The sequence below is a fragment of the Mixophyes fleayi genome, chromosome 3 (assembly GCF_038048845.1).
Source record: "Mixophyes fleayi isolate aMixFle1 chromosome 3, aMixFle1.hap1, whole genome shotgun sequence".
NCBI lineage: Eukaryota > Metazoa > Chordata > Amphibia > Anura > Limnodynastidae > Mixophyes > Mixophyes fleayi.
Window position 1 is genome coordinate 330,275,493 of NC_134404.1, and position 23,620 is coordinate 330,299,112.

At 38.8% G+C, this 23,620-nt stretch overlaps 1 protein-coding gene across 1 annotated transcript in view; it reads right to left on the reverse strand.

Moving 5' to 3' along the window:
• USH2A (usherin) overlaps nt 1-23,620 on the reverse strand; it is a 558,840-nt gene that overhangs the window by 268,124 nt on the left and 267,096 nt on the right. Inside the window, exon 32 of the mRNA XM_075204257.1 lies at nt 21,714-21,875. Within this exon, the coding sequence (XP_075060358.1) occupies nt 21,714-21,875 (162 nt within the window). The remainder of the gene's footprint in view (nt 1-21,713; nt 21,876-23,620) is intronic.

Consider the following 23,620-nt stretch of genomic DNA (forward strand, 5'->3'; position numbering starts at 1 on the left):
TTTGAAAATAGCAAAAACAAAACAAAAACATGCAAGGGCGATTTTGCAAAACCAAAACCAAAACACGAAGGTAATCCAGATCCAAAACTGAACACAAAACCAAAACACGGGGGTCAGTGACCATCTCTACTTATAATGATAGATACAGGGTCAAAATCTACGTCCAAAACTTTTTAAAGCAACTCACAGACAGCAAGGAGAAACTTTCAGAGCCAAAATGATTGACTATTAACACAATAATTACACAGAACAGTATAATACCATATAATACACGTAAAATATTTTAACCATTGTGAGGGTACAATAGCTTTTATATATTTGTGAATTTTACAAGATGATTCTAAATAACGGATTCGTTTATGGTTTTAGTTTAACTGTCCCTTTAACTAATGTTATAGTTTTGTCAGGCGATCTTAGCCTAGACTCTTAATCTTAAAGTATAATTGTAATATTTTGTTTGAGACTTCATAGTGTGAAGGGAAAAAAAACCTAACTAGAGAAACATTAGTCCTGTAGATGAAAGCTCTGTTGGAAAAGTACAATTATTTACCATAAGTAAGGGATTACCTTCCATGCTATACGCTGAGCGTGTGGCGAAAATAAGCAATCATTATTTTATTAAAACAAAGGCAAGTATAGAGGCAGATAAGAGGCATGTTTCTTAATAAATCCCCACTTTAATGTTTAAAACCAAAATAACAAAATTAGAGTTAATCTTGAAAAGTTTAAAAAAAACATGTTGAAAGGCAAATATTTCAGTAAAAAACTGCACCTGAAAAAGTATGTTAACGTTACGATCATGTGACGCTCACATCCAAACCTGGGACGCCCTCGTTAGCCAGGTACTCCCGCTGCTGTCGAGTTAACCAGTTAGTTGCTTTATATATCGGAATGCGGCCTGGGCATTTTATTTATCCCCTTTAAATATGAAGATCCTTAAATTGACAAACTTGTTTTTAAATTATTTTTTAAAGTATTTCAAAGTACTGTACTGATAAAATGTCAGAGAATGGGTAAGATGGGGATAAAGGATAGATAGAGGGAAAACAAAAGCATCAAGCCAAGAGCAATACAGTAAAATAAAATCACAAGAATTGCTATCAGCAAGCAACACAAGAAAAAAATAAAATAACAGAAATGTCCTACATCTTTGTGTCTGAATGGAACCCGAACATACTGCTGCTTATTGGGAAGTGAGACGGTCAAGGGGAAGAACCTTTAAGCTCGTGCCCCTTTATCCAGCACATGTGGTATTATATTTTGGAAAAGACCAAAATGCACAAAAAAAAACAAAAAAACAAAAAGTGTACTAGACACTAGACCAAGTGTGAACTTGACCCCATATTGTGGAATACTGGGCAAGGCTTACATTACTTCAGCTGGTTACTGCCCACTAGTAAAGGCTAATATACTGTACATTTATACCTGGGGGTATGTTTACTAAACTGCGGGTTTGAAAAAGTAGAGATGTTGCCTATAGCAACCAATCAGATTCTAGTTATCATTTAGTAGAATGTACTAAAATTGGTTGCTATAGGCAACATCTCTACTTTTTCAAACCCGCAGTTTAGTAAATATATCCCCTTGGAATCCTAGCAAATATTATTTGTTAAGGGTCATTTATGAATCAGAAAATATGCGGGCATACATTTGCTTTGCCTTTACAAGGTACATGCCCATATTTAAATTTTTGGAACTGCCCCCGTTAAATGATCTGTGCAACATTTTACTGGATTCCGGGTACAAATGGAAATGCATATGGTGGAAAAAACTTAAAAAATGACGCTTTAGAGCCCCTCTCCTTTATTAATTTCACATTTTCCTTCTTCTCTTCACTACTGCTTGATCCTCATTTATATGTTACATAAATAATCACAGTGACGGGACAACAGAACGGTCTGTATTACATGTCTCACTATGGAACACTTAAATATTTATTTATTTTTTACATTGCTTGAAATGCACCTATAAATTTACTTTCCCATATAAGTGTGTTTGGAAGGTGCAAAACACCTCTCACTCCAATTATAGGCCAATGTCTTATAACTATCATCTCTTAGGACATGTGAAAACAAAATGATTTTCGGGGAAGAAAAAATCTCTGCGGCTTCCAAATAAATAAGGAAGTCCCCTAAACTAACCTTTTCCATACCTTGATTCTCATTTACACCTGTGACTCGCCAGCTACTAAGGAACTACAAATCCCAGCATGCACTGCCTGTATCAGAGACTAAAAAAAACACATTTATGTCGGAAAAAGGGTTAAGCATGTATGTGTGTCTTAGATTGTAGCACTGAATACCTCTTTGGTTCTCCGCCTCACTTTGGCTGCTACCGTTGCTCTTGCTAATGGTGTCAGCAGCATTAATTTAAGATCCCATTCCATAGTTGCCGACTTTTTGACTCTGTCCTCCAGGAGGACAGGTCACGTGACAGGGTGGAGTTATTGCGCCGCCATAGCCACGCCCCCACTATAAAATGCCTAAACCTCCTGGATCCTAAAAAATGCCAAAATTCACCGCATTGAATAGCGTGGGGAGTCGCTTAATGACGCGATTAAGCCCCACCCCCGATATTCAGTGCCGTGAATATTGGTATTTTTTAGGATCCGGGAGGGCTGCCTACTCTTCTGGGAGTCTGGGAGTACTCCCTGAAATTCAGGGGCCTCCTGGAAATTCCAGGAGAGTAGGCAAGTATGTCCTATTCGTACCAAGGTACACAGGCAGGGCCGGCTGAATATGGTAAGCGCGGCAGAAGGGAGTCACATTTAATGGGGTACCCCACCGTCCCATCTACCCTGAAAAAAAAATATTCTTTTTGGGGTGGGCGACAGTCCTCCTTAAGTTCTGAGTCCCTTGTTCCGAGCAAGTATTGGGGAGTGGGTGATTGGCGAAGTGAAACTCCAAACGGACATCACGGTGCAGGCACCGACCCCCATGGAGGGTCGCTGGAGATCCAACACCGGCTCTGCTACCTTGTAGTCTGACAACAGCTGAGAACCCACAGCCTTTATTGTTCTATAACCTTGAATAACATGATGCACAAAGTGGCTGTGTAACACACATTAATCCCCATACAACATTGGATGGAACGTTATAAAATGTATTGATTATTGATGCACTTATCAAAGTGCTTCCATGTTCTTTTTATTCATACACTATCTCATGACCTTAGAGCAGAAAATGTATAAATAATTTGCATTAGAGGCAACTTTTTTGGTATATTTAGCATCAGTGTTCCTTGTGCGAGTGCGAATTTTAATCTATATTGAACTACTGTAAATGTACATTTTAATCAAGCAGAAGTGAGCTTCATGAATAATATTAAAATGTGTATTATAGACGCTCATACCTCTGGCATACATAACATGAACTTTACAGGGACTTCCAGCGATCATAGTGATTTATGAAGGTGGAAAATGGAAGACTTAGAGGGAGACACTTTCTGTGTTGTGAAAGGTGCGTATTTCAGTAAAGGCGCTTATACTCGAGCATGCCCCATTACACATTTATATGCTCACCCGCTGAGATGATTTGCGTGACATTTATGGGTTTCTGTCTGATAGGTAAACACTTAAAAAGTAGAAGTACTGGTTACATAACTTCTGGAACTGCAGGAAGATTAGGAAATGTTGGTATAAAGTTGTTGATTTTATTAACAACACATTTAAATCAGGGGTGGCATTAGCCGCAGAACCCCTCTTGTTGGCTGACTTCAACAGTTGGAAGGAACGCCTACCCGGCTATGGGATTTTACCTGCTCTGACTGTATTGGTTACGGAAGCAAAAAAACTGATTCTGCGATTTTGGGCATCGCCAGTGCCTCCATCTCTAGAGATGCTTAAAATTGAAATTTTGAATATTATTTATTTGGACAGAAGAGCCACTCTTCCAGACATAGAAAAAGGTGGAGAAAGATTTCAGAAGAAATGGGGCACTTATATTGAGTCGCTAGAACCCTCGATCCAACAAAATATCTATAAATTATTTGAATATACTACTAGGTATTTTCTTAAACAATTAAGCTAATTCTCGACCCGCCTAATGAAAAAAAAATCTATTAGAGTCGAAAGATACTGCCTACTCTCTCGGATTTTGAGGATTTGAGTTCACTCTGAATACAGAGAAAAATTACAAAAATAATCTCCAGTCTTATTCCCTCTATATTCCCTAAAAGACACAGACAACTACTAGGTTGGAAAAAGATTGTTCTGTACTGTTTGGCTGACTTCTGCTCGCTAAAGCGGCAACTACCCCCCCCCTTTTTCTTTTGTTTTCCTTAAAACCGTATTTTTCTTGTTCTCTTCGATATAGATTTTAAATTGTTATAAGCATAAAGTTATACATACTGTCGATGTATAATTTAAGCAAATTCAGTCACTGGACTAAAATTTTGATTGTATATGAACGCATCTAAATAAGTTATTGGTATTGTATACTTTGTGTTTGTTACTGTTACTGTCATTTTTTTTTCTGACTTCTGAGAAAAACTAATAAAAAGATTTAAAAAAAAAAAGTAGAAGTAAAAATATCACCACATATCCTTTATTTAACCACCCATTTTATTTATTAGAACTTTTTCTGTTGCCTCCTAAAATACTGATCATTGGAGTCATTTCTGATTTAATTAAATAAGAAAAGTAAAGGGGGTACAAGGGGATTATCTATAAGTTCTGGTCAGGGATCTCCCCACCACGATGTACACTTCAGGTGAAGCTGGACCTCTAAAGCTTCCCACACTGGCAGGTCCAGCCATTTACTCCAAATCATTAGTTCTGTATCCATTTGGAGCAGGACCAATATATTATTATTATTATTGGTTGTTTATACTGCACCATATTATGTAGGGCGGTACAGAGATTATTTATAATTCACAACAGTTCCTGCCCCATTGGAGCTTGTAATTTCAATTCCATACCACCCACTAGGGTTAGCATTTTAGTCAAAAGCCAATTAACCTACCAATATGTTATGGTTTTAGTCGGAACACCTGGGCAAACCCATGCAGACATGGGAAGAACATACAAACTCCACACTGATAGGGCCCTGATCATAATCAAACTCATGATTCAACAATGATAATCACTGTTATGCAATCATGCTAATTACGTATTCCGTGGGACCTATGCAGTGCAGTCAGCCAATCACCTCCAATACACATACCAGTTGTGGCCATGTTTTTATTCCTGTCCAATCATTGATCATTTTGGTTGATACACACGGTCTGTTTATTTACCCAGTGGCAAATTGGCCAACCTGACGCTTCCGTGTTTGTGGACAGGACTCGTTCACTCTAGGATTTACCATTCCCTTTACATATGGTGTGGTCAAGGCAAGCAGACTGTAAAGAGCACAGCGACCTATGTATCATTGATTCCTCTGGTCACTGTGCCTCCCCCATTCACATTACAGCACATGTTAAAGACCACCACTACGGAACACTTAAAAATATACTCCCAGCATAATATTTGTTTGCGTGAACTAGAATGTGAATACCCTGGTTTAGCGGTCAATGGTCTCTGGTAATAGTGCCGACCAGGTAAATTTTTAAAGCTTATTATAAATCGTAGTGTGAATCATACGTTGGGAATGGAAAGTAATTAGTGGGATCAAAAGTCAAATTCGGTGCTGTATATATATTAAAGGATTTCCTTGCCTAAAGTTAAAAATTAATAGTATGTTGTCTTACCACTCTGTTATCTGCCATCCTTTCAATCACCGAATCCTGCATTCTCCTGGTACACAGTTGCTCATACGTTACCCTAGCAAGGTACTGTTTGAACTACACTTTGTGGTCCCAGGCTTGGAAAAAAATCTCAGCACCCACTCTATGGAATTATCTTCCTCGCACAATAATACTTTCCTCTTGTCTACAAACTTTCAAGCGTTCTCTGAAAACCCACCTCTTCAGACAAGCTTATAATATTCCTCAACCACCCTCTTAACCTCACTACATTACCCTATTACCACCGTTACACAATTTCACACAAAACAACTATCCCCTGACCAACATTGTTGTGTGACAGGATCATTTAGCTTATGAGTCACTTTTACCTATGCAGTCTGGCTGGGCCGAAATGCAAAATGTAGACCTAACCTCATGTATCAAACTCCCATTCTCCCATAGATTGTAAGCTTGTGAGCAGGGTCTTCTCACCTCTGTGTCTGTTTTACCCAGTTTGTTTATTAGTTTACTGTGTTTCTCCCCAATTGTAAAGCGCTACGGAATATGTTGGTGCTATATAAAAAAATGATGATGACGATGGATGACAGGGGCATCCAGTGGTAAGCAACGCCCAAAGGCCGTGTATAGTTCATATGTAACATTAGGTGGAAAATTCCTTTAATGTATATAAAATGTAACATTTATATTTGTATTCTAGTCTCACACTTTCAACACCATAAGTATTAAAAAAGGAATTTCTATCTATATTTTAACTATATTTCTTTTCCCTTTAAAAGATAACAGTTATGATATGAGGGATTATCTATAAATGTTTTCAATGGCTGATATCGCTTATCAGATATATACACAGGTAGAGGTGAAGGGTCAGCTTTTATATCTGATGCTGAGCTATCCACCTCTCATCTATCAATTTTAAATCCTCATTAAACATGTCAGGTCAAATTGCCTTCACGGCTTTCTCAGACAAACAGCTATTTGACAGCAGTAAAGTTTTTTTTTCTTCCTATTTAATTAGAACTCAAACTAAAAAAATACTGATGCAGTGGGGCAAACATGGGGCACAATCTAGTGCCTTCCTTAAACCAGGAAATATGCCCCATGGAGAAAATACGCCCGCGGCGAACTCCATCGTAGCCGCCCAATTGAGCCATTTATCTAAAAGAACCATGTCTATGATTCATGTATTATAGCAACGTTTCTCAAAACAGCTCTTAACTTGGAAACATTAGGTACTGTGAATTCCAAGTCACTGATTATAATTATTACCCTTTATTTATAAAGTGCCCACATAATACACAAATGTGTACATTGAGGGGATCATGATACAGATATATTACGACTATTGTTTCCCTATTAGTGTATTTTACAGCAGTCTTTGTTTTTTAATCTCTGTTTAGCTCTAACTTTTCTTAACCAGAAGTTGTTTCCACCTTAATGGCCAGAACAATGACTGTTATTCCGAGATTTTGTTTTTTTATTTAAGAGAATGCTACTTTTTTTCTTATGAGTTTTCTTTAAGTATCACCTTGAACTACATACTGTTAATTTTATATGTTATAGACATTAAATATTGAAACAGTGGAAAATAATTGCAATAAAAATAAATTATGTTTGCAAATTTTCCAGGTATTACTTTACAAGTACAAAATCAAGCACAGGAAATTACGCCAAAGTAATCGTCTGGCCCAATAGAATCACATGGACTATTACAGTTATAGTGAACTTGCCTGAGAAAGTCTCTTTAAATACATAGATGAATCACTTCAAAGCTAAATAATGTCCTATAGTCTGTCATTAGGCAACTGATTTGTTCAAAATGGCAACAGATAATGCATTTTTATTGTGTCCATTGCTGTATATTATAATAAGCTTGAGGAACCTGAAATAATTTTTGATCCATTTTGCCCATTTTTATGACTAAAAGCATGACCTGTAGGATTTTGGGTGCGACATCTGGTGGACCTGTGCAGCCAGTTGCAAGTGACTAGAGGGGGCGCTCACGATGGTGCTTCCCCCTGTAGTGGGATGGAAGAAGTGGGCACACTCATGAGAAATGGGCAGCAATTATGTGCCTATTTAAGTTCTACTTGATTCCTGGGCATGCTGTTACTTGTGCTTCTACTGTGTTTTGACCCTGTTGGACTCCTGGGGGTATATTTACTAAACTGCGGGTTTGATAAAGTGGAGGTGTTGCCTATAGCAATCAATCAGATTCCAGCTATCATTTATTTAGTACATTCTAAAACATGACAGCTAGAATCTGATTGGTTGCTATAGGCAACATCTCCACTTTATCAAACTCGCAGTTTAGTAAATATACCCCCTGATCTTACTTGATCTCTGCCTGCCCTGAGCTTGGCCTTATAATTGGAATAGTCTACTAAATACTGATTTGGTGCTGTATCTGCCTGACTGTGGTCCAACCTGGCCTGGCATTGTCTTCTGTGTCTATGATGTGGGATCCTGTTTTATTTTTGTTGTTCATTAGGTCTGGTACCTTGTATCCCTTGGTGATAAACGCAATGTATATGTCCTATAGCCAACTGAGTACCGCTAAGCACAACTTGCTTTAAGGGAATTGGCGGCTATTATAGGTGAAGAACTTCCTGTTCACTGGTATTTAATGACAGGTAGTTGGCCTAGGCATGCCAGTGTGTCAAGATGGGGGTACTTGTGGAAAATATTTCCCCTTTTTAAGAAAGGAGCTGGACAAATTGGGGTTTTCTTTGCAGAGTGAGGGGCAGTCGCAGTAATGCGCCTAATTATGCACCGAAATGCGCACATTAGATTTTATATACCAGGACGAGATACTATATTCTAATGAGCTTCAAGGGCAGGAGACATTTATGTGGGTTTGTTGTGCATTTAGTGGGCTGAACCCAGTTTTAAAAGTTGTAATGGAAAGGGTAGACCTTAAGTGATCGTCAGCAGGACCTTCAAGTGACATTTTATCATTTTGCAACATGCATATTCCCATTACAGAACACAACAATGCAAACCGCCATGCAAAGCATCTTAAAAAAGCAGAATAGAGGTGTGCACTTGTGTATGCGCAGGGCAGACAAGTCATGCACTGTGATTCGAAGGACTAAACTATATATTATATTTAATATTTTGTGAATGGTTTTTTTTTTATGACACCGTGTGTGAAATAAAATATACAGTAGTTGCTGTAATTTGAACAAATCTGCAACAAAATTGCAAAATAATTGTAAATATAGTACAGTGAAGAAAGAAGAATAGTCATAGTTCCAATAATAGCACATAACATAGTATATATATATATATATATATATATATATATATATATATATATATATATATACACACAATATACATAATATTTCTTCAAAAGTGTATAATATCATAATGTATAATAGTATCATTTATAAAATAACAAAATGAGATGCCTATATGATACTAACTTGTGAAATTGTGTGTTTTAAACACAAGCAATGACAACCGTAAAAAAGTGCTGTCAAAATAATGTACATTATGTGCGTTAGTTCCTAAATGTTCCCATATTACGTGATCTTTCTGTTAGAGGCCGTTATCATTCACATCCCGTTTCAGCCATAAAATACATTAGCAATCACAAATGGTAAATGAAACGAAATGCAAAAACAAAAAAAAATCTTCAATTTTCTATCTCTTTAGTATTTAACATTATGAACATATTACTTATACAGTGTGTTGTGTTCATGGTCTCTGCCCGGGCTATTAAAAGTGACACCACCTCCTTCACCATTTGCTTGATTGCACAATTTGCATAAAATCAAGCATATTCTTATATGGACAAGGAAAGAAAAAAAAAAAAAAAAGCAGACGAGTCCTAGTTATATTAGACATGGATCCATAGGCATTTCGGCTGCGGACGTGTTATTAGAAATTGTACTGCAGATTATGGATACTCTACCGATTACTGTCAGTACTGCTATAAGTCACAGACTAGCCATGAATGATGCGTTTCCTCTTATTGATTTCTGCCTGTTGTTGGAAGAACTTCATTGATCTCAATTTGCAAAAAAATGATTGGTTAAGGAGAAAATGATTTTCTGCGAGCTTATGGCATAAAACTGGAGAACATTTAAGAGATGATTCATTTTCATATTAGAAAATTAAAAAACCATTTGTGTCCGTCTATATAGTTAATTACTCCAAAGTAGAGTAACGTTTTCCAAACTGTTCCACAGAATATTCGCCTCATTCTGCAATTAGGTGGGGAGTTTTGCAAGTTCCTTCCATGGAATTTGGCCTTATTTCTTCCCTGAGGAATCCCCCCTATCATATTGAATATCCAGTCCTACCTCACCCACATCACAGTGCAGAATGAACTGATACCGTTGTTGCCCCAGCTGTGCAAAATGCGGAATAGCAAAGCAAAAGCGGAACTCAAAATTAAAGTCACCGGAACTTTGTACGAGATCCTTGGTGAAAATTCGTTTAGCGTGTATGAGACGATTATGTAATATATCAATGATGATATTTTCTGACGAATTCATGTATGACAATGTGAATATTTTATGTAACCTTGTAATGTAATCTCAATGTGTGCTTTGCTAAATGACATGAGATTGAGCCTTTGCAAATGTCATTAATCTTTTGAATTTATCCAGAGATAGATAGATAAGCAGCTCTGATGAGTTTTTTTGGTATGCAGAGGATGTGGACCTGACCAGCCAAGCCGAAAGAACAGAGTTGAGAAATCAGGTCCTGTGAACATTCCAGAGCTCAGGACATCCCTAGCTCACTTCGAAAGCCCTGTGACATTCGGGAGATCAATCTGTCCTTATTGACAGCTAATCCCCAAAGGTGGGAGTTGAGAGCTTGTGGAGAAAGGTTTAAAATCTTCTGCTTTAGACAATAATGTGTGCATTTTCTTGAGGGGGTCTATCGAGACTGAAATGTCTCATTCTTCTCAATTGTGTTCCCTCACATACCAAGTCTTAACTAAGTAAGTAGTAATTCTGGTTTTATTTCCTATTTTATTTTCTGAAACTTATTTGTGCAACATATTGCATGTCTTGTTATTGATTTTTTGTAACTAAGCCTTGAAAACATTTTTTGGATTAAATACATTTTATCAAGCATATTCTCTGTGATTCTTTGTGAAATTATGAAGCCCAGGGAGGCTCATGCTACATATGTATGTGATTTGCGTGTGAAACATTAATTAGTGGTTTTGGTGAACGGAAGGACACCATAATAAATCCTTTGCTGTGGCAGAAAATGTGTATTCATTGCTAAGTGACTAAGGTGACGCCAGTCACGGCCAGCTGTTCAGATTGCTGTATCTGGGACAGGCTGGGTGTTCGTGGCAGTGTATGTTTGCCACAACTTCATTTTTCTACTCCAAAGTATTATGTTCAATATATTATTTCCATCTCTAACATTAACAATAACAAATTAACTGCCATATGTCCTTGGAGGTGCTCAGGTCCACATATATTTTTTTATATTTTCTTATTACCTACTGTAGGGGGGAAATTTACTAAAGTGCGGTTTAGTAAAACCACCAATTTATAGTGCATGCTTCAAGTGCCAGCAAGTGCTTACAGTCTGAATTCCCTAACACACACACACACACACACAGACTAGGGTCAATTTGTTAGCAGTCAATTAACCTACTTGTATGTTTTTTTGGAGTGTGGGAGGAAACCGGAGCACCCAGAGGAAACCCACACAAACACAGGGATAACATACAAACTCCTCACAGATAAGGCCATGGTCGGGAATTGAACTCATGACCCCAGTGCTGTAAGAAAGAAGTGCTAACCACTTAGCCACCGTGCTGCCGTGCTACACTTCATGGGCAGTTGAAGTTTTCACCCTTCAAACTGCTAGATAGTAAATCAGAGGCTTACTGGGTTCAGGGGCAGGGAGGAATCTGCTCCCAGGGGTGGTCCCCTAGTTGGCTACCTTGGGCTGGGTCACTGGGCTACCTGCATTTTTTCCTTTAAAATGGTCCTACTGAGCCGAGTGTCGACCCCTGAGGCAAAAAATTACCAGCCTGTCCCTGTAGTAAATCCTGCTTTTAGGCGAAAAACCGCAGTCCATAGGTGGCAGTTTGAAAACCGCCATGAAAATTGCTGGCTTGTAAATATTCCCCTAAATCTCTGCTTAGTTACAAGAATAATAATACACCAAGTAATTGCATTCAACACAAGAACATATTTCTAGTTCCCTGGAATATCCTCGAAGCCTTTCACTCTAAGCTCACTTTCTCTCTCTCTCATCAATGTCATATTTGCACCAATGAATTTAATTGTCCTGAGTCCACAAACACCATTATTATAATCCATTAATCAACGTTGATGTTAGGTGAGTTACTGCAAAATATTATTCCTTAACCTAGATTTTTACGCTTCACATTTTTTTCCCAAATATGTCCTTATTATCTTAAGAACAATAGCCATGTGGCACGAAGCAATCCTCTTTTACACTGATATATTCATTTTGATGGAATAGGCCACGGTTAAAATAAATTTTAAACAGTCATTTAACAAGTCAGATGGGTATTGTTTCCCTTCCTGAATATAGTATTGTCATTTGTTATTTTTATTACCGTTATCGACTGTAACATATAATAAAGACTTAGCAGGAGAAATTGGAAGTGTTGACTAAATTTTCAGCTCACTAAAAGTTTTGGCGATTTATTTAGCTGCACTACCACTTGTAAATGATTTTACTAAGGCACCCTTCGCCTCTGCTCTGCAAAGCCATTTTGCTTCACGTGGCCTCCCTATTCCTTCTTCAGCCCTAACTGAAGACCGGGAGGAAGAGAGGGATCCTAGTGGGAGGACCAATCAAGAGGGTGTAGCTTGTGATTGGCCCTCTTGCTCACACCCACCTCCACCGCCATTTAAAATTGTCTAGTTTATTGATTTGCTAGTTCTGTATTGCAGAAACAGCGAAGCCCAAGGGCAACAGGGAAGGGGAACTATTATTAATATCTTATACATAGATGGTAGTTTAACTTTAAACCAGTGAAATTATAAATGTGTTTATAAAATTAAGTGAATCTTATATAAGGCAGAATGTTAATGTGACATTGATTATATGTCTCTCCTTTAAATAGCACTTCTTTTCATATTTCAAAATGAATAAGATGCATCTCAAAGGGCCGTGCTTAAAAAGTACTGAGTGCAGTGCTAAATACGGATTCCAGATATGGGCATTCTCAGTTTGTCAACATTACACCATTGTGGAAATGCAACTCTAGCTTAGGCCCTATGCATTTATTGAAATGTTGTACAAGGTAACACATCCAACAGGGATTTACCTCACAGCGAACCTCTTTATACTTGGTGTGACGATCAAAAGAAGTGAATACCAAGATTAGAACTGAGAAGTATCGCAGTGTTCTCTATCAGTACTATACAGACAGTACTATTGGGCTACACAGTATTTCCTCTATATCCATGTTTTTATTATATTAATTAATTAATTATTAATTTTATTATATTTAATTTATTTGTTTTACTTGAAAGGTACATTGCCATGTAAAAGTGACTATAAATGTATTTGTTATATTAAATTGTAGTAATGTAATTTTATATTTGTATTGTTTGTTAAAAGCATTAGAATTGACATATATAAATGAAGGTTCTATGTACCGCAATCAGCCCTGGTTCCTGGGAACCCTATCCGTGTGGAGTTTGTATATTCTCCCGTGATAGCATGGGCTTTCTCTGAGTACCCTGGTTTCCTACCAACTCGCTCCTGCTGTGCATCACTATCCCCCTCCCAAGAGTTTAACATTGCCACTGTAGCCATGTCTAGCCTCTGGATTAGAGAACTTTAGAGAGCATGGCCATTGCTCACTAGTAACCTAGAGAAACGATAGGAATAGGAATAGAGGGTAAAAATGGCACAAACAAGCTTAGCCCACATCCCTTTATATTTTTTTTAAAAATAGAACCACATGTTCATGAGGAAGGCTCATACTGATACAAATAAACTGGCTAATCTTTGTATATCTGGAGCTTTTCTATTTGCAATTATATAATATTTTAATGCAGTTTTGAGATCTATTACTAAGATTACCCGGCCGTTAAAGTTTTCTGAATTAGTTTTCCATAAATTGGAGCACCATGCCTAAACCATATTATACTACATTTACTTTCCCCACACCACCCCGGGTATTCGCTCCTCTTTAAACTGTTTAGCAGTGCTCCTCAAAGTGTCTGTAGGAACTGAAGCTTCCATATAACATTATTACCAAACAGCAGCAAGTATTAATTTTTGAACCTCGCATTTTTTCATTTTTATCTTGTTCTGGGCGACCCTATTAAGATCCGATAATTGTACTGTCCCCTTTAAAGCACTCATAATAGTGACTAAACTAGACGTGACCAGAAAACAAGGAACTGGAATAATTGGAAATGATTTTGTTTGTCTTCCATTCAGCGCTATTGAAAGAATGCATTTGGCTTTCTGACTCTCATGCCATGTCTCTGTACTTGGAAGATAGCGTACAAGAGTGATTTGTCACAACATTAATAATGTAGATAGACCATGTTTCGTTTTATCCAAGCCTCCCCGTCTTGCTAGTCAACAATCTTCACCCCGCAGTGGCACGGCATCTCCTGACACCGATCCCACCGAGAGCATTTATCCTTTAATGCCTCACTAGTGTATCCACTTATCTTTTTTAGTAAGTTCATGGCACTCTAATAGCCTGAGAATAGTCGAGCATTTGGAAATGAGGCAGAGTTAGTGTGGCACACAGAATGACTACGTTTCCAGAGGAAGGGCCAAGACATCCCAAGCTTGTTCAGCTGTGATTTTATACTGAAATGACACCACAGGGTTTTGCTTCATAATCAAAACCCTTTAAAGTCTGCCTTGCTTCAGGCTTAGTGTCTGTGGCAAGGTTAACTGAAATCCGCAGCAAGGATAACTGCTATCCTAAAGCAGATTGTAACAGCAGGAAACATTGCAACACTATTTAAAAGGATTTTCAATAAGCAGATTTTATTTCAACACTGCACTAATGCATCACAGCAGAAAATGATACAATAGACTCACTAGAAATAGACATAATGCTTTTTTTTTTTTCCCCCTGATCTATGCTATTTAATCTAATGAATACAATATAGAGCATCCTTCTGTTAGGAAGAAAAGGACATGGGGGGAAAAAAAAAAAAGAGTTTTGTAACCCAGCGCAGACAGCTTGGCCTGGCCTTCTAGAATCGCTGACTGTGCATTCTAGTTTATACAGGTCACTGTTCTTTGGCTATCTCGGCCGTGAATACTGTATACGAAAGAGCAATGTCAGGACTTATACAAAATATCATGATTTCCATTTCATATCACTGTTATACTAGAATGAGCGTTTGTGGATGTTACAACAAGTATATCTACAATTGTTGTTATAGTGTACTACACAAGCCATGCTAATATAAGGATAAAGTCTTGTGAATAATGTCTACATAAACGGTGACTGCTGATGTTGTCATCACTTCAGTGTTCATTAAGAAAGCGTTTGTGTTATAGTGAAAAATGCACAGCTGCGTAATCTATAACAGATATTAGAAGTCACCACAGAATTCTAATGATATGTAATAAAGCATTCAGGCCTATAATGTACAGTGTGAGATACATTTTACCATATATTGCTATTGTAGTTGTCACACCAGGGGCTAGAATGTAGAATGTACTAAATAAATGATAACTAGGGGCCTGATTCATTAAGGATCTTAACTTGAGAAACTTATTTCAATCTCTTGGACAAAACCATATTACAATGCAAGGGGTGCAAATTAGGATTTTGTTTTGCACATAAGTTAAATACTGACTGTTTTTTCATGTAACACACAAATACTTGATAGATTATTTGTACACTGAAATTTAAAGTTGATATTTGTGTGCTACATGAAAAAACAGTCAGTATTTATTGCAAAACAGAAAACTAATTTTCACCCCTTGTATTGTAACATGGTTTTGTCCAGGAGACTGAAATAAGAAGTTTCTGAAGTTTATCCTGTTAAGATCCTTAATGAATCAGGCCCTAGAATCTGATTGGTTGCTATAGGCAACATCTCCACTATTTCAAACCTGCTGTTTAGTAAATATAACCCCAAGTGTTTATTTGATGCTATTTAATTTTATTCAAGCAAAGATGTCCCACTCATTGTCTAGGCTGAATTGTAAATTGAAGGTGTCTACATCCAGGGGAGGGCTGGCAAATTTTAGCCCTGGGACTGGCAGATGCCCCCCTGCCCCGCAGGCCAGCCTGCCCCTGCCTACATCACCCCAGTGTAAACACAATTTAACTCGATCACATAGAAAACCAAGCAGGGAGGCAGCCCTCTCACTTTTGCCATTATTAAACCACAGTTAAATGGCACATGATGTGGTGAGCGGAGAGGCTTTGGAATGTCCCTCTGAACTCTGTCTGCACTGGGACATCCTCCTTCTCCCCCCTCTGCCATCACATGACTTGCCAAGAGCTGCGAGCCTGTGTCTGTGTAGCGGACTGACTATGTCTGGCAGTGATTTTTGGTTGCCAACCAGAGAGATTTTTAAAAGGAAATAATGATTTGTAGCAAAAATCACAGGTCCATGTTTAAAAGGTACTTTACTTGCTATTTAAAGGGAAAAAAACAATCTTCTATGTGGGCTTGCTGCTTGAAAGAGAATGTTCACCCTTTTGCCAGTTTCTAAGCTGCACTTTGAGAGTTCTCTGCATTCTTTACTGCTTTGTGAATTTGTTCCCCCAGCTGGGGTTGCACAATAAGGACAGGAGCGCGCTAACAACTACTTAATGCAGTCAGTAGTCACCGGACATTTTTTGTGGAAGTCAGAAAAGTTTCTCGATATAAATAAAACTTTATTGATTTCTAGCAGAAGTCAAGAATATTTAACAGGTTGGAGCAGCGGATCTCTTAACCAATCAAATCATTTTATTGTTATTAAAGCTACTTCTGTCCATGGTTCTGTCTCGTCTTTTGCTATAATTTGCTTATTTGCCTCTGATTGATTAGTTGGAATAGGTTGGTGGCATAGTCTAACTCAGGGTTTCCCAAACCCAGTCCTCAGGGCTCCCTAACAGGGCAGGTTTTCCATATCTCCTTGCTGGAGCACAGGTGTATTCATTACTGAGTGACACATTGTAACAGATCCACAGATGGTCCTAATTATGTCACATGTGATCCAGAAAACCTGCACTGTTGGGGAGCCCTGAGGACTGGGTTTGGGAAACCCTGGTCTAACTGTAGCCAACACAATAATGTTAATCAATCAGTGACTCACACATGACAAGTATTCTCAAACAGCATATAGATGGATAACCACAATATAAAGCTGCTCTGATCTTAATGAATGAGACTATTATTTATGTAAAACATGAACTAGTAAACACAATAGAGATGGTCTTGTGGATCCAATGTCTGATTAATATGTTCCATTTAAGTTTTATGCAGCAAGTTGCTATATGGCCAAGTCTTGCTCAACATACACGTTAAAAGCGAAAACCACGGAACTTAGCTGATAAGAGAAGATTAATACATCAAAATAATGTCTTGGGTGATAAAAACAATAACAAGCTTTCCAATCTTATGTATAAAAACAGTGGCAGGTAGTTAGCGGTCCCCAGTTTACAGGACTCTATAGTAGTTATTATAGTAGTTATTATAGTAGTTATTATGCAGACTGACAAAACTGTAGTCCAGACACAGAGGCCCTCATTCATTCAGGCCCCTATCTGCCGATTTTGAGCGTATTGTACGTAAATTCACTCTGCGCATGCCCATAACCGGCAGAAACGTCCGTGAACACAATCCCGTTCCGTGCGCCTGTGAGCGCAAAGGACACTTACTACAGCCTACGATTTTGGGGAGTGAACTGGGCAAGGCATTTTGCTGTAGTGGATTTACAGTAGGGTCGTGTCAAACTCGAGCGCACGCATCCACGTCCAATTCAAGCTCTGAGCCTCTCAAAGTAACTTGTTTTCCTGCCGTATCTCTTGCTCCAGCTACAGGGCTAGTCTAAGTCCTGATCAGAAGTGATGACAGTCTCGTATGCATGCTATAACATGTGTTTGCAATCAGGAGCAACTGTAAAAATGTATTTTATGTTCAGTGGACATTAACAAAATTCTAATAAATGTATTTCATGGAGAAAAAAAATAACAAAAAAACACTTTTTTTTTTTTACTGTTTTAACATTAATGCCTTTATTATTATCAGGTAACAATAATGAAAGATTTATTTTTTTCCCCCTGTACGCTCTTTTGTGGATTTATAATCCCGCATAGGTATTGGACGCATCCACCTGAGTTCGGTGTAGAAGAGCGCAGCAGACCTGCCCCCTGCCCCCGTCCACCTGCTGAATTCAGACGGACGAAAAGCCTAAATACGTGCGTGTAATACTGAGCGCGGGTTGCGCTCAGAATAGATTCCTTGATGAATCAGGCCCATAATTTCTATTCAATATATCTTGCATCCACCCTATATCAGTTCTGACGCTAAACACTGTCCTGTCCCTACTTTTATTACCAAGTCTGTTAGCCAGGACATGGGATATCACTTCGGTATAGTGGAGCATACCAGACATAGCCCCCAACATACAGGACCTAAAATAGGACAACATTGGCCATGTCTTTGCTGAGACAAAGGCAAGGCCAGATCCACCAAAACCACCCACACATTGACAATAACACATCCTCCAAGTGCTAAACCCCATTGACTTTGGAAATAGAAGACCAGGGGGTAAATGTATCAAGCTGAGAGTTTTCCCGGCGGGTTTAAAAAACCAATCAGTTTCAATCTATCATTTATTTAGTACATTCTACAAAAATGACAGCTAGAATCTGATTGGTTGCTATAGGCAACATCTCCACTTTTCAAACCCGCCAGAAAACTCTCAGCTTGATACATTTACCTCCAGGACTGTTTGCGAGTATAACTAACTTTAGTCTATACGCACACTAGGCCCTGGGTAACTATAAACACACAACTTGTTTAAATGGTCCTAATTCTAACCTGTATCTGATTTTTTTGAATTTCATTGCCATACTAATAACGCATAATATGGTCATTTATATTCACGAATAAATGTTCTCATCCCTTATGTATTCACCTAAAAAAATAAAAATAAAGCACAACATTGTTTCTATGGTTACAAAAACCCATTACCTTTGAATAAAGAATGAAAAAGTTTGACTTAAAATGTATGCTATTTATTATAAGAAAAATTCAATGGCCTTCAGGAGGTTTTATAACTGCAGTCATTTTTCAGTGTCACAACTGACCCACTGCTGCACTAGCTCAAACCTGGCTGGATGAGAAGCAGAGATTTATGCAATTTTCTTTTTGCATGTTTTACATTACTAAAGGTGTAATGCAATACAAAGCAGCCGCTGGTAATGTGTCAGAACAATAACAATCTATGTTTAAAGACAAATAAAAGAGGGGAAGAGGTGTACAATGCATACAGTTTTGAATGTAACTCCAGACAGTTTGGACCAATTAAAACCAAGCTTACATTAACCAAACAGGCTGTGCATGTTGAATAGACTTTCAAGGAGTCTAAGTGCTCTGTACAGACCATTTTTAGCAATGCTGTTCTCTGCTTTTATATCCCATATACCATATTTCCCCATGTATAAGGCGCACCTTAATTTTGGCCCCGGAATTTGAAAATATAAAATATTACGGTAGCTGTCAAGTAGCTGTCAAGTGTGTGCTGGCCGGCTGCTCTGATTGTGATCTCCCTGCAATCGCTCCCCCCGCTGCCACTGTACCTCTGCCCCCCTCCTCCTGGATGCGCGCATACCGCTGTACCGCAGCCCCCCTCCTCCTGGATCCCCGCTGCCACTGTACCTCTGCCCCCCCTCCTCCTGGATGCGCGCATACCGCTGTACCGCTGCCCCCCTCCTCCTGGATCCCCCCGCTGCCACTGTAACACTGTCCTCCTCCCCCTCGAACCTCCCCGCTGCCACCGTAACGCAGACCCTCCCCCTGCATCCCCGCTACCCCTGTATAAGACGCACCCAGGTTTTTGGGGAAAAGGTGCATCTTATACATGGGGAAATACGGTAATTATCTGCCAACCAGTGTGTTTTGTGCAGGCCAGGGCTTGATTAAGGGCACTGGCCGACCTAGGCTAATACACCATACTTGCCAACTTATGGCAAGTATGATCCGAGGACAGGTGGGCGTGCAGGGGACGGGGCTCCGAAAATTGCCTCATTTTGGCCTAATGGCACGATTTCCGGTGAATCGCGGCATTTTCGATTTAATTCTGCCCACTTCACTAGGAAGTGGGCAGATGCAGGAGACTGTCATGTTCTCCCGGGAGTCTGGGAGACCCACCCATAATTCGGGAGTCTCCCGGACATTCCAGGAGAGTTGGCAAGTATGTAATACACTCGTAGCACTCCCCCTGTCCTTCCACGGCAGGTTGATAAGCGGTAGGTGAAAACAAACCCGTCCTTTATTTAAAAATCCAGCTTCCTTCATGTTAAGATTCCAGTATTTTTCTAAACTCATCTCCACTTGGCTTTTTAAAAGGCTCACGGCAACCTCTGTCACTCGATCCGTTACCATTAAAATTAGAACTGTATAGCATAACGGAGGCATGAACGAGTGCTACTGCGGTTGAAGATGTAAAGCGGGAGGGGGCTGTCATGCCTGCGTCTGTCGTCGTCCTTGTTCCTCCTACTCACTTATCCTCAAGTACCTGTCTGAGGATGACTCGTTGCTTTCACCGTGGGAATAGATAAAGATTAAAACCTTACTGCACTTTTCTTTCATATTTTCTTTTAACATTTGAGAACAATTTTTCTCTGATATTTTAAAATGATTTTGGGTCTATACATCTCTCTGTCACAATTTTGCAACCCCCAAAAATTCTGCGTCCACCCTGGTCCAGGGAGCACGAAGGGTGATTGGCAGGTGGGATAAGGACATAGGCACGTTTGCTAGTATTGCAATTAGGTGCAAAATGTGCAGTGAGCCAGAACCACCAGTCAGTGCATAGTTTTTATCTGTCTAGTGCAAGTTAGAGGCATGTATAAACTGTGTGACGAGCATACTATCTGGTTTTGTGGGTTTGCAGATACATGTGAACATTTGCATGCTGGAAACAGTAATAACATCACTTCAGCATCCACAAGTCCATCCTTGTCACCCTTGAGGACCACAATCATTTTTTATTTCAAAGCAGAAAACACTCCTGTATTCTCCCACCACTAGATCCCACTTAAATAATCTTGTCCTGCTAAATTTTTCGCATATGGGTGGAAAACTAGGTACACTAGTGCTCGCCCTTGTGAAATGCCCCTGATCCCATCAGTCAGTGCAAAGTTTTGCCTCTATCTTATCCTGCAAATGCATGGGGTGGGGTACTAATTAACTCACCGACACAGACGTTATGGACAAAATATGGCCGAACGTGACTTTAACGACATTAAAAAATCCAGACTCACTTTCCTACTTTGATGGTAGAATCTGTAAGCCTGAGTCATTAAGGAGAGCAAAGGATACAAACGGAGTAACTTTGCACCTGGGCAAAACCATGTTGCATTGGAGGGGGAGGTAAATTTAAAACGTGGGGACAGATTTATAGTTGGGATAGGGCATGTTCTAGATCAACTTTAATTTCAGTATAAAAATAAAGCTATCAAGTATTTGTGTGCTAGATGAAAAAACAGCTAGTATTTAACAGATGTTCAAAATAATAAACTAATTTGCACCCCTTGCATTGTAACATGGTTTGTCCCGGAGAACATTTACTCCTTTTTTTGTGCCTTACTTTCCTTAATGACTCAGGTCCTGTGTGTATAAGTGGCAAAGAAATTGCTACATATATTTTATTTTCCCCACGTCATTTTGTTGTTTTATCAACCATCCATTCATCTAGTTACATACATTGTCATGGTGCTGGGCAATGGGACACACAAAAATTTGGGTGCACAATTAATTATTTAGGATATTTATTCATTCATTTTTTTCTATGGACTGCTTGAAAATATCTACAGTAATGTTTCCAATGTCATTTAAACCCATATAACAATTACTTACCTGTGACGTTATATTCTGTCCCATTCCCTCTGAAAATCTGCCATCCATCCATGTATAGCGTATACTTTTGTATAACCCCATTTGGATGCTTGGGAGGAAACCAGTGTAAATATAATGAATTAGGAAAAGATTCTGCAGTAGGTGCCTGAACATCACTGGGAGCTGGAAGACAATGATACAGGTGGAAGTTATACTTTTTACAGAAAACATGAACATAATTAACACCTTCGAACCCAAAGAGATTTCACCGAGTGTGAACGTATACCAGATTCGGGGGTTCATTTAACAGTATTGTTTTGTTGGCTGTGAACTCAGAAGTAGAGGTGTATTTTAGGAGTATTTCACTGGAGCGTCAGTACTTTTCCTAATAGTTTTTAATTGACCATACTCAGGTGTAAGGAACCAAGAAGTGAGTGGTGGTAGAATGAACATGTTCCGAACATTTAAACACTCAAAACACAAAAGTGCATCTATATGAAAGAAACATCACACTATACATACAAAGCCAGGTCCTAGTTTCAGTTCTAAAAAGGGGTTAAAATTGATTATTGAGTCTCCTCTGACAGTGCTCCCAGTAATTATATCATTTTTATATTTGTTTGAACTGTACTTGCAGTGATTCCAGTGATGATCAATCAGTGTGCAGACACTACTCGCCAGTCAGCTACCTGCGTCCAGCCTGCATGGAAAACATTTGACAGGTCTGCAGACACAGGTTTCCTTACAGATCCCCTGTTATTCTGTAATGTGTTATATATCCTGATCTTTCATATGGTTTGCATAGAGATGACCTTACATCCAAAATGTCTCCCAAACTAGGCTTGCCTCTGCAGAAACATATCCTGCCTCTCCTGGCCAGAAAGGGTAGTGCGTAACAGATATTAACGCAAATTATAGAATATGGAGATGTAGTTTATAATACAGCCACTCACATTTGCCATAGCAAACCTAATGCACATTACGACCCAATCAGCAGTTTTGTTTTGCTGTTTACCTACAAATCACACCATTATGATATTCAGATCTAATATGGCTGTCCCTAGACTTTAGATGTAAAGACCGCTTTCATCAGCAACATTTATTTATATAGCGCCAGCACATTCCGTAGCGCTTTGCCTGTTAGCCCTTAAAATACTTTCTAGACAAATGACCCTATTACCATAGCAGACCACATTCAGTGCAGCTAACAGTACGTATCACCTAAGATCTACTTCCAGAAGCTATTAGCTCCTAAATTCAATAAGCATCTGGATACTCTGGGACCAATGTTGATAATGTTGAGTTGAATACAATTTGCGATTTTGACATGTAATACACTTTCTTACATCTGAAAATGCCCACAAAACGCTAATTTTGAAAGTGCTTTGTGAGTTGCTGCAGATGTAAAAAAAAGTGTAATATATGGCAAATAAGTCAAATTGCGTTCAACTTAACTTGAGCCCCTCTGCTTTCTCTTACCAGGCTCATTTCTGGAACAACTTACTTGAGTCATAAAAATCCAACCTCTATCTGAACTTCTCTCATTCTGCTCTATAAACATGTTTGTAATGCTTAATGCATTTTGCCTGTAACTTGGTCACAACTTTATATGATGTAACCAGGACATACCTGAAAATGAGGAGTGACTCTCAGTAAGTTTATTACAGAGGCAGGAGAACAGCATAGAAACAGAGGTCTGCCTAATCTGTTCCCATATAGACTGAGGGTGAGTAGTTTAATCTTGCATTGTGTCTACACAACACTTAATCAGCACTGGAATCCCCGGAATGGTTAAGTATGAAAAGATATCAGTTATGTTTTTTACGGGTTTATAAGTGGGTTTGGAGGATCGTTCATATATTTAAACTGGAGAATCCCTACAAATATTTAATACTTAAAACAGATTAAAATACATTAAGATATAGTTT